The following is a 12,117-nucleotide window of genomic DNA, read 5'->3' as shown; positions in this document are numbered from 1 at the left end:
CGTTCAAACAATTTAATAATAAATGTATATTCTTTACATGTTAAAAGTTATGTAATAATTTACAAATAAATATATATTTTAAAAGTTATGTCTAATGCTTAAATACAATTTACAAATATTGATTTATTTTTTAAAAACTGAAATAAACTAAAATTCCTAATATATATATTTTTTTTAAAAACTCAAATAAAATCAAATCCATAATTTAATTTAAAATTTTTATTTTTAAAAAAACTTTCAAACATTTTTTGTTACAAGTTAAATATAATATAATTTAAGTTAAGAAAAATTTAACATGATCACTTATAAAAAAATTAAAATTTATTTATCCTCAAGATTCTAACTTGAGCAAAAATAATTGTGATCCAATTAATTAAAAAAATATTAAAAAGTAATGTGAAAATGAAAGGAGTAATAAAGTAATAAATAAAGTTTTCAAATCAAAATATTCATTATGTATTGTAGAAAGAACAAAAGAGTATAAAATTAAATTAGTTTTTATTTTTATCAAAATATTTTATTAATAAATATTTAATTCACTATGTAACCTAGTTTATACTTTTATAAATATTTTTATCTACAAGTAATATATCCACAAAAATTATAATTAGTTTTATATAAAATCAATTAATTTTATACTACATCTATTATTAAAAAAATTTAAATATATGAGAGATGAAAATTTGTATTTTTTTCAAGAAAATTGAAATCAATTTTTTTTTTTTTTTTTGTGAGAAATCATCTCTTTGGAGAATTTTTTAACAATATTTTTTAGAAATAGTCTTTTGGAGAGATGATTCTTGTATTGATATAATTTTCTTGTTTTTAAGAAATCGTCTCTTCAAGAAACGATTTTAGTTTTTAATTTTTATTTTTTTAGAAATCCCCTCTTGATTAGACAATTTTTGCATTTTTTTTTAAAAGAAAAAGAAATAATAGACTATTTTTTATTAATTTGAAGTTTCCGGATAGATTTTATCATGGTCTCTTTCTTATGTGTTGAAACTATGATAGTTTTGAAAATATTATTTTTACTACTATATTTTACAAATTATTATTTTTTTAATGCATCATACTATTATAAAAAATTTACATACTCCCTTGACATGACATACCCAAAACTTGTTAGATTGTTTAAGTGTTGGTCTCAGAAAGCAATAAGGAAAAAAAAATACTAAATTTAATATTTATATATAAAAAAATTAAAATTAATTAAATTGACTTAAAGTAATATATAAAAATAATTTATTAAATTTAATAACCTTTTTGTTTTAGCACGAGGATAAGATTTATCTTTGTTGCAAGTCTCCTCCACCTTATGCACCAACAACATAATTTAATAGTCAAAACACTCTCTCTCAAGGTAGCATGAAATTTCCTTAGGACAATTGTCTTTTGGACCCAACTTGGCCCAAAAATTAAGATTTGACTCATGAAAGTTGTATAATTGATGAGAATGATATAAAATATGAAGAGACCAATATACCCTTCAAAACTATTTTCTACCATAATGTTTGATAAACTTTTTTATCTTAATTTTTTTTAATAATTATTCTAAAATTTTATTATTTTTATAAAACTAATTTTTTTAAAAAAATATATTATTTTTAAAAAATAAATTTGACATATTTTTAGTTATTTTTTATATACATAATTTTAAATATATATATTTTCCAAGGTGTTTGATTTTTAAATAATAATAATTTATTTTTATTTTTTTGGAAAAGGGTGTATTTTTTTTCCAAATCTCTAAATTATATTAAATTTTATTGGAATTTGCAAAAGGAATAAAATTTAAATTAATATTTTTCTACCTTTTTTTTTAATAGTCAATAAATATCATTTTTGAAAAGATAAAAAATTCATATCATTCTTCTCAATTTTCACATTTCCTCTAAGTTTTGGACTTAAATAGTAAACTTATATGAATCAAAACTTAATTTGTAGACCCAACTAGGTCTAAAACACAATTGTCTCATTTCCTCAGAGAATATAATTTTATCATCCTCGTCAAAGAATTTTTTGCTTGTAATACTTCTATTGAAAATGTTTTTAATCATAAATACTTTTAATTATTTAAAAAGTGTTTTTATGATGAGATATAAAATAAATAAATAAATGATTTAAAAAAAATGATTACTAAGTGCTCCTTGATTTTAAAATTTTATCCAATGCTAACTTTTGGGGAAAAAAACATGCTTTTAACCTTCTAAAACCAAATGGACTTAGGTCTTATTTGGATCTACTTCTAAGAAGTCAAAAACCTATTTTTTAAACTTAATTCTATGCAAATTGGTAAATTTTGCTCAAAAAATTTATAACTTAAAAAAGAGTTTAATATGAAAGTGAAGAACATATAATTAAAACTAGTGTTTTGACCTGTACAAAAAATTATTTAATATTTAATCTAATGTTTATAACCAATATTACCATCTAAAAATTATAACAGTGGCTTCAACTTTGGGCTCCAATTGAAAAAAAATAAAAATAAATAAATAAATAAGTAAAAATGCTGTCCAAACAAGGTCTAATATGCATTCTTGTGGAATTACGGCTTAGCTAATACAATCCCTGTAGCCGACAAAGCAGATAGGGCTAAGTAAAGCTCATCTTCTTCCACTGGAAGCTTTCAAATCGTTTCCCCTTTCCCTCATACTGTCAAATTCGGGAGCAATTTCTTTCTTTTGCCTTCACAACTTAAACATTTATTAGAGGTGGGCCTAAATTGGTACCCACAACACCACCAACAATGTGAGCCAACATCAAATATTTCTCCTGTTTGTATTATCAATTCCAATTCAAATAGCACCCGCAACATATCCCATTGCAAAGGAACCACTTCTTTTGATCTCTCCAAATATGATAACACCATTAGTTCTTACTTCTTACAATGATTAAGCAGGGTTCGTTTTATTTTGTTATGGCATGAAGATCGACATAGTACTGAGCGATCCAACCTTCAATGATCTCAACCTCGGCCTTTCTCTGCATCACCAACCATTCCGGATCAGTTGAAGCCGCCGGGAGTAAATCCAAGCAGTGGGACCCTGCAGAGTGAGACTTGTATTATATAACTTTCCAATAGAGCATATTCCATTGAGTTGAATTGACAATGATAGAGCCATTCTAATCTATATCCCCCATATGGTAGCTATCATGTTTTGTTTTTCCTCTGCTATGATTGAGTCATTCTAGATAATATATGTGTGGTCTTTCTTATACAATAGCTTTGATATTTTATGTTTGGCCTTGTAGATAACAACAGGGTTTAAAACATAATTGGGAAACATACCATTGACTGTGAGAATGGCAAGAACAGAATTGGATATGTTCTTCAATACCCTACAATCAAAGACCCAAAAAATCAAATTGAGGAATGTGTCTTTGCAGTGTATATATACATATATACTACCCCTACTGAAACAGAAACAGAAACAGAAACAAAAAGAATGTGTCGATGTGCTTCCAATTACCCCCCAATGCTATAAGGATCTCTTAGCCCGTTAGAGAAGATGATGTTGCTAGCAAATCTACGGAGAATCAGCTCTATATCCTGCAATTGGCATAAAAATTATAGAGTGACTATTTTGAAATTAATTAGAAGTGCTTAATATATTGGAAAGAAGCATATAAGTACATGGCCTCCGTAATAAGTTGTGATCCAATGAGGCCGAGGCGCGACGCCATAGAGGCTTGTGCAGTCCTGGCTAAAGGTGGTTAGATTGAAAGGCGCCAGAGGAAACATGGTATCATTGACGCCACGCCCTATTGGTATTACTATCTCACTGCATGTCTGTATGCGCACAAAGATCAGCCAAGAGAATTAGTACAACTGTGCTTATAATTTTATTATGATAGGGGTCTGTAGTTACCTGCCATCCCCAGCCCTGAATTGTTTCAATCGGATAATCAGTAGTATTACTTGTGTAATAGCAAGACATGTTTCCTCTAAAAGCAACAACACCTGCAAATATTCGACTTAGAATATCGCTTCCTTCTGGTGCTCCATCAATCCCACCGCACACCACAGTAACAGGGTAGCTTGGTGGAGCATCATATTGTGCTGCAATAGAGTATGTTCTTTCCAAGAACTCCTTGAGCTCATCGGAATTATTCAATTGACTGAAACAACACAGAAACAAATTAATGAGTCTTAGATTAAGTCTTGGCTTCTGAATCCGTGAATGAGAGCAAGGAAAGAAGAGTACCGATATTTATTTACCCGCAAATTCTGAATTTCTTGCTGAGGATTGAAAGGCCGTTGGGCTCAGAAGCAACTCTGTCGATCTCAGACCATGATTCGCTTATAGTTTTGTAGCAGCTCTCACTAGCTTCCTGCAGTTAAAAATAACCAATCCATGTGACCTTTTAGCTCAGTGTAAAAAAAAAAAAAAAAAAAAACCAAAGAATATCGAAGGACATTACTCTGAAATCCTTGGTGACAATGGAGAAGTATCCATTATGGGGAGTAATATCATCAAAATAAAGTATGGGGGCAGAAGAGGCCAGAGCTCCAAGGGCAACATGAGGATACTTTAGCCGGAACCATGAAGCTAGCACTGAATTAGGAAAAGAGAGATAGAAACAGAGTTTAACGACATGTTATGAAAAACACTCAGATTAAGTACTCGACATGGTAACTTACTTCCCCCATAAGAAGCTCCGACCACGATGACCGGGGAATTCTCAGCAAGCAATTTCTTCTTTATGTATATAAGCACCTCTGCATAATCTGCAATAGCTTGGGCGGAGTTGAAATACCCTAGAGTGCTAGCATTTTTGAAGGCCTCTTCTCTTGATCCATACGGAATTGATTTCCCATAGTACCTATGCTGAGTTTATAAAAAAGCACTTCAGCCATCAAACCTTAAACTGATGAGCTATAAACATTAAGCTCCCAAATATACTAACCTCGATATACACCAGAAGAGCCTTAAACTGATGAGCGTTATCTGTGAGAAATCCTATACCAGACAAGTCATAATCCAGGTCTGCTTCTGCACCCAGATAAGCAAATATGGGAGCACTGGCATTTGCACCACCCCAGTACTTGAAATTCACCACATATCTTTGTTGAAAAGTGATGTAGCTTTCAGGCCTATAGTTGAAATGATCCAATGTTTGGTTGTAATAAAAAGTCTGAAATTCTTCAGAAACCGATTCAGAAAATGTTGCAGGCTCTCTCAGAAATGTGCGCCCCAGCACACCCAGCCTTAGCAAATGAGGTTGTGTTGCACTTACACAAGTAGTACTGAAGAAGATCACAAGGGCCAATATTGAAATAGGCCAGTGCAGCAAAACCTTAAGAGAGGATGAGTTCATGGCTATATAGTGAACAAAATGTTTTTGGGATTTCACTGGAATCTCCACATGCTATACCATCTGCATATGCATATACCATAAAATTAATAATATGAATTCAATTATAAAGAGTTTTATGAGACTATGTTCCTTTTTTCTTTTCTTTTTTTGGGCCATGGCTGACGGTCCAGCTATTGAGCCAATGACATGGGCCAAGTCATAAATCAAAGTTTGATTATCAGTCAAACGTTTGGGAGAAAAGCAAATATATGGGTGGGGGTAGGCAAATTGAAATATAAGTTTTAGAATTTGGACAAGTTGGAAACGTCAAAGTTCATGATTCATACATACATTAAGAACCCATTTGGCAATGATAATAAAAAACACTTTTAATATTTATAATATTTGAAAATTTTTATCATTAAAATGTTAAAAATATTAAAAACGTTTTATAAAATCACTCTTAAACGCTCTCTAAATTTTAGAAATGAAAACGAAATAATAAAATTTGTTTATCTAAGATCACAAAAGGCTAACATTTGAAGACAATTTCCACGTGGCAAGTCAACTGAGAATGGTGAGGAGTGCGTACATAATCTATTTGGAATCTAATCCTCCCATCGTCAGTTTCGGCGTGATTAAACACTGAAAATAACAAGTCAAGTGTCAGCAGGCGTTAGCATGCAGTCTCAATTTTGATGATTACCAATATAAAAATATTTGGAATTTGAATTTCTTTTTTCTAAATAAAATTTGTGTGTTTAAATAGGAATTTAATTTAGAGTATAAAATATTTTTATATATCTTCTTTTATAACTCTATCTAATTCTTAATTATAAATGATATAAGTATCACCATTTTTACATTTTTATTGTATGATGAGTGGTGAATTAATTTAATAATTTTTTTATTATTAAATGCAAAGGTTTATTGGTATTAAATTATTGTTTACTATTAAATAAGATTATAAAAATTATAGTATTATTTTTTTTTTTTTTTAAATCAATATATTTAAAACTGGCAAGATGTACGAAAATCCCTTTCTTTGTTTAAATGGAGAGATGAGGCTTAGTCCTCTCAATTAATTGGCTCAAGAAATTCGTTAAATTAAGATGTCGTGTCCATTGGATTGGACTACCCTCACAATTTGAAAAGATTGATGACATTGGACAAGAAACCACTTCAATGACTTTCGGACCAAAATAATTATTATTTAAAAAAAAAAAAAAAAGGGAAAAACACACATGCAAATCCACTTTGAAATAGTTCGCAATCTGATCTCTTTTATATACAAGGATGATTATGTGGATAATTTTTATTTATTTTTATTTTTGCCCACGATAAATATGATTATGTGGGAAACACTAAGATTGCCTTTCACTTCATGCAACATTTGCATCTCTCTCTCAGAATGTGTTTAGTAATACTTTTAGGAAACATTTTTAGTACTTTTAATATTTACATGATAAAACTTTGAAGTGTTAAAAGAGTTAAAAGCGCTTCTTAAAATTACTATCAAACAAACTCTAAAATCAATCATGCCACTAATCTCAAGGACTATATCAGCCCTCAAAGCATGAACTCAACTAGTCATCCTATATATGCCAATCGATCTTGAACGAGAATTATGATCTTAAAGATTGTCTTGCTAAGGTTGCCAATGGCTCAAAATCTACCAAAGAGTTTCTAAAAGTAATCAAAAGTATCATGCATAAATGTTATGCCAACAGTAATGTCTATCATTTTCCATTTTATTTAGGCCTAGATTGAAGATAAATATACTTGCCTCTACGTATAACAGAAGACCTTTGAAACAAGAAAACTCAACCATGAATCCAGCAGAAGTTGTCACTGCAATTATACTCGCCTGATCATTACCTGTATAAACCAAGATTGAAGCATTAGAATTGGCCCCACCTCAGTATGCCGAATTCATAATGAACCTCTATTGGAAGGTTGTGTAGTTTTCTGGCTTGTAACAGAAATGATCTAATGTGTGGTTGTAAAACTTATAAGAAATTAGCACCTCAGTATGGTGCACAAAAATCCAATTTTTAAAGTTGATTCAATAATCCACTAAAGAGAATCAATTGTACTCCAATACCCTATGTAAATAACAACGAGACGAAGTTCAAGCTTGTGACTTACTATCCACTACATGTAGACTTCGCATGAACTGGTGTCTATAATCTAACAAGGTAGTATTATAACCTATCAAAATTACCTCTCAAATCCTTGAGTTACAGATCTCATTTATTGTGTGATCAACTGACATATTCTAGTTATAAGGAACATATATCAAATTCCATTAAATGAATTATTGTGGCTATAAATTTCATAATTACATGTCTTTTGGATCACCTAGGAAGAACAACTGTGTCAAACCTGTGAGATAGCATGGTGCATCTATTGAGAATAATTGTTACCACCAACCTCCTTTAACAATGACCCAATCCATAGGAATAGATGACTACTTTAGGGTCTCACCCATAAGGTAAAGTCTCCTATTGATTTTGGTACAAGCTCAATATCCTCTCAAGGTTAAGAGTACATGTAGTATAATATCTTGGTGAATCATAACAATTAATAGTTTTGCATTATGATTCATCGCATTTCCTATCTAATGTGCATCACATACACTAATGCACTTACCATGGAAAATCCATCTCGATGGCCAAGATAAGGCATCCCTCCAATAATGAGGTGACACACTATCGTCTCTACTAGATTGCCCAAATCTATGAACTGATTGTGGATGACGTATCTACTTATAAGGAACTCATAACTTGTATCTTCTGTACAACTCCTAATGCACCCAAGTCATGTACAATGTAAGAGACATGGACTAAATGTTCAAATCAATGTCAATACACCAAACAAATAGCAAAGGGATAGTTAAATCTAACTTTGTTACATCATGTCTTGTTTTTAGGGGCTCAATCCCAATAACATTGTGACAACTCTAGTGCTATCAATATTTCCAAAAATCATGTTCTTCATTCTCATACTAAACACATTGAAATTCGTCATCATTTCATTAGGGATTTAGTTGAAGATAAGGTCATTTCTCTAGAATTTGTCCCAACTAAATAACAATTGGTAGATATCTTTACCAAACTCTTGGACTCTCTGAGATTTGAATTCCTTAGGAAATCCCTAAGCATATGCCTAATCAATTAAATCTTTTTTTATTTAGGCCTAGAAAGTTTTGTTCTTTATTGTCTTTATTGTTTTCCTTTTGTCTTATTTATATCTTATTTAGGCATATGATTTTTATTTGATTACTTGTCTTATTATCATGATTTGTAATATCTCGAGTTTTTTACTTAGAGAAATATAACAAATTTATAAGTTTTGATGTTAATTTTCCTCAAATATTTGTTAACCACTATTGAGGCACATGATTCTTAATAATTAAAAATCTTTGTACAGTGGAGAATCAACATTAGTTACACCTTGTGTTTGATCAAAATGGAGACTTCTTAAGTTTAATTAATAAAGTAGATTTTGATTTCTTTGGAAGGATCAATTGTCATGCCTACATCTTATCATCCAAATACTTTGTTTGACTAAGATCATTACCATTGTTTCCCGAAGTGAGTTAGTGCAAACTTTTGAATCCTTGGCTAAGAATCAACACTCATATACTTTCCAAGATTAAATATTTGTTGCTCACTTGCAACATTTGAAAACACTCCCAAAGTGGATACAAAGGCAACCACGAATAAAAATAAAGAAAAATCAAATGAGATCATGGTGTACAATGCCTCCACTTTCAAAAGAAAAAGAAAAATACGATATCAAATTAAGGGAGAGTTAAATTGTGTTGTATATAGATCAACAAGATTGTGTTAGATAGAAATCCAATGATCTTAAAACAAATTGACTAGATGTGTTCTTAATTTGACCAAAGACATGACTTGATTCTTCTAAGAGTTCAATTTCAAAATATAGAACCAAATAGTAAACCATATTCCCTTGAACATCAATGCTTATGTTTCTATATTGGTCCCTTTATAAATTGTTAGTTAATTAGCATTGAGTTTCTAAACTAAAATTGGGATTAACTTTGTTCTTTAGAGTTGAAACTTCATTCTTGTTTGATTGACTTATACTATCTGGGAATTCTACTTGGTTTATTATTTTTCAGTCTAATTTTATGAGTTTCTACATTATGATCGTGCCTTGGGCTATTTGCTCATTTGTTCCTTAACTCTTTCTTATTTATACCCTATTTTATTTTGTTTCAAAATTCCTATTTTAAGGTCTTTGTTTCAACCTGGAAGTTTCAATTCTGCTTCAAGCACTCAAGTGTTGTCACTAGCGCTCCAAGCACTCTAAGTTGTATCTACTTCTCCTCCTACACCCGTTGCATATAATGCTTAGTATATATTTTCTTTTTTATTTATTTTGTTTGGTATATGGATTGTGCTTGTTAGTTCATATATATATATATATATATATATATATTCTGCTTTCTACTTTATATTTTCAATTGTGCATACTTTGTCATTTTTGTGACAAAAAATGAGGAGATAATTAATAACTTTAAAAATGATGAGAATTTACATCTTAAGGAGAAAAAAAATTTCCTTACAATATTGTTTTGCTTCCTCAACAATGTTCAATGCATTAACTGCAACTCCTCACTAGCTTATTTTTCTTCCTTGATTATATTTTATCTCATACAATGTTTTACCTTTGGTATGATTGTTTCTATATACATGGGATACAAGATTGGGAGATACATACTACAAGTTGATGCATTGTCTTCCATCGAATCCTTTTTAGATGAGCATAATTGAGTGTTATGTAAACTTCATTATGAGAGTTTGAAGGGGTTTATGTAATGAAGTTTTGTCACAAAATTGCTAAAGGGAGAGATTGTTAGGACAATGAGTCTATATTGTATGATAGCGATTTTGTTCCAATTATTTTCTAGCTTAGAAAACTTTTTAGATGGTGACTTACTCTTAATTGAAGATTCAAAGTTGTTCGCTCAACCCGAAAGTCACAGGTAAGTCTAAAAAGGGTTCAGTAAAGACAAATTAGTTTTTCTAATAAGGTTGGGTTGAATTCGAAGTTTTAATTGAGTTAAAATATTTTAATTGTTTATAATTGGAGAAGTTAAGAAGAAAAATCTTTCCAAATAATAAAAATAATTTGGAAAAGAATTTTAAATTGAGGATTTAAAATATAATAATTTTAAATAGAATTTTTTTTCAAATTTTTTTATTTAAAATGTGAAATTTTTTGTTAATTATTTGGAAAGAATTTTAAATTGAGAATTTAAAAAGAAAAACATTTCCAAATAATAAAAATAATTTGAAATGGAATTTTAAATTAAGGATCTAAAATTTTAATTTTTAAATAGAAAAATTTTTTCAATTTTTTTTTAATTTAAAATATGAAATCTTTTCAAATCTTTTTAAAACTCTTAAGTTCTAAATTTTTTTTTTAGTAAAACATGATTTCCGAATTGATATCAATTTCACTAGTTTTTTTCCTACATATACCTTACCTAAATGTGTTTTATTAGGGGAACTCATTAAGAAACACTCAACCTAACTTGTCCTACTATTCTCAATCAGTCAAGAAGGATTCAAAGTGTTGAATCTTGAGTTATTTGAAGCTATGTTTCCCTTCAATGAGACCGATGCGAGCAATTGGAGATTACTACATCGCGAACATTAATGAAGTTATAGGTTTTGGAGAGTAAGTCGTTAGGGTAAAGCAATTAGGTAAATTCATATGGTTTGATATCATATAGTGGATTTAAACACACCTCTACTAAAACTAAAACAAAAAAAACAAAAAAAAATGGAAAGAGGAATGTGCTCTTCCAATTACCTGGCACAGCATAAGGATCTCTTAGCCCATTTGAGAAGATGATGTTGCTAGCAAACCTATGGAGAATCAATTCTATATTCTACAATTGGCATAAATATTAGAGAGTTACTATTTTGAAATTAGTAGAGCTTGATATATTGGACTGATGTATTTAAAAAACACAATTACATGGCCTCCATAATAAGTTGTAGCCCAATGAGGCCAAGGCGAGACGCCATAAATGCTTATGCATTCCTGGATGAAGGTGGTTAGATTGAAAGGCACCAGTGGAAACATGGTGTCACTGTCACCACGCCTTAGTGGCATTACCGTCTCATTGCATCTTTGCATGCGCACAAGAAGCAGCGAAAGGATTAGTACAATGGAATATAATTTAATATTTTTAGGTCATTGTCTTCTCTATGCAATTTTTCTAGAAGTTTATGAACTGTCCTTATAATTTTGTTATCATAGGACTATGTGGTTACCTTCCATCCTTATCCCTCACTTGTTTCAATTGGATTATAACTCTTGTTATACCAAGACCTATTTCTTCTATAGGCAACCACACCTGCAAATATACGACTTAGAATATCGCTTCCTTCTGGTACTCCATCAAATCCCATCGCACACCATGGTAATGGGGTATATCGATGGTTCATTATATTGAGCTGCAATATATCATGGATACATTACCTTAATTTGCTCCCTTGTGTCAAGGATACATTACCACAAATTATTTATTCTTTCTATTCTTATGTACTTTGTAAATGGCAATATATAGAAGAAATACTCATCACGATAATTTGTGGTGGTTCTGTTGAAAACATTCACATGGTATCAGAGCTCTCTCGGACTAGTCTCCATCGATCCCCTTTGCTTCAATGGTTGTTGAAAACACCTCCCCCACATTTCTCTCTTTCAACACCATGATTCACATGGTGACCATCAAACTCTCCTCCTCCAATTATCTCCTATGGAAGAGCC

General features: G+C 30.4%; 1 protein-coding gene across 2 annotated transcripts; it reads right to left on the bottom strand.

Moving 5' to 3' along the window:
• Positions 1-2,513: 2,513 nt before the first annotated feature.
• On the bottom strand, positions 2,514-5,400 carry LOC100244772 (uncharacterized). Of its 2 annotated transcripts, none has more exons than XM_002271925.4 (9): positions 4,912-5,400; positions 4,646-4,832; positions 4,426-4,559; positions 4,223-4,335; positions 3,873-4,122; positions 3,638-3,793; positions 3,474-3,553; positions 3,293-3,342; positions 2,514-3,047 (listed from the first exon to the last, which is right to left on the bottom strand). In XM_002271925.4, exons 1-9 carry the CDS (start codon positions 5,320-5,322, stop codon positions 2,911-2,913), a joined length of 1,518 nt encoding a protein of 505 aa, XP_002271961.1. In that variant the 5' UTR covers positions 5,323-5,400; the 3' UTR covers positions 2,514-2,910. The 2 variants fall into 2 exon arrangements, with proteins under 2 accessions (XP_002271961.1, XP_010651746.1); XM_010653444.3 differs by having other exon boundaries at positions 2,514-2,985.
• Between the last annotated feature and the right edge of the window lie 6,717 nt (positions 5,401-12,117).

The sequence above is a fragment of the Vitis vinifera genome, chromosome 6 (genome assembly GCF_030704535.1).
Source record: "Vitis vinifera cultivar Pinot Noir 40024 chromosome 6, ASM3070453v1".
Taxonomy (NCBI): Eukaryota; Viridiplantae; Streptophyta; class Magnoliopsida; order Vitales; family Vitaceae; genus Vitis; species Vitis vinifera.
This window is presented reverse-complemented; position numbering and strand designations above follow the sequence as displayed.

Coding starts and splice junctions, on each gene's coding strand:
- LOC100244772 (XM_002271925.4), bottom strand. CDS start 5,322: ATGAACTCATCCTCTCTTAAGGTTTTGCTGCACTGGCCTATTTCAATA. Junction 4,833..4,911: donor CTCTTCTGGTGTATATCGAG/GTTAGTATATTT, acceptor TTATAAACTCAG/CATAGGTACTATGGGAAATC. Junction 3,343..3,473: donor GATCCTTATAGCATTGGGGG/GTAATTGGAAGC, acceptor CTTTGATTGTAG/GGTATTGAAGAACATATCCA.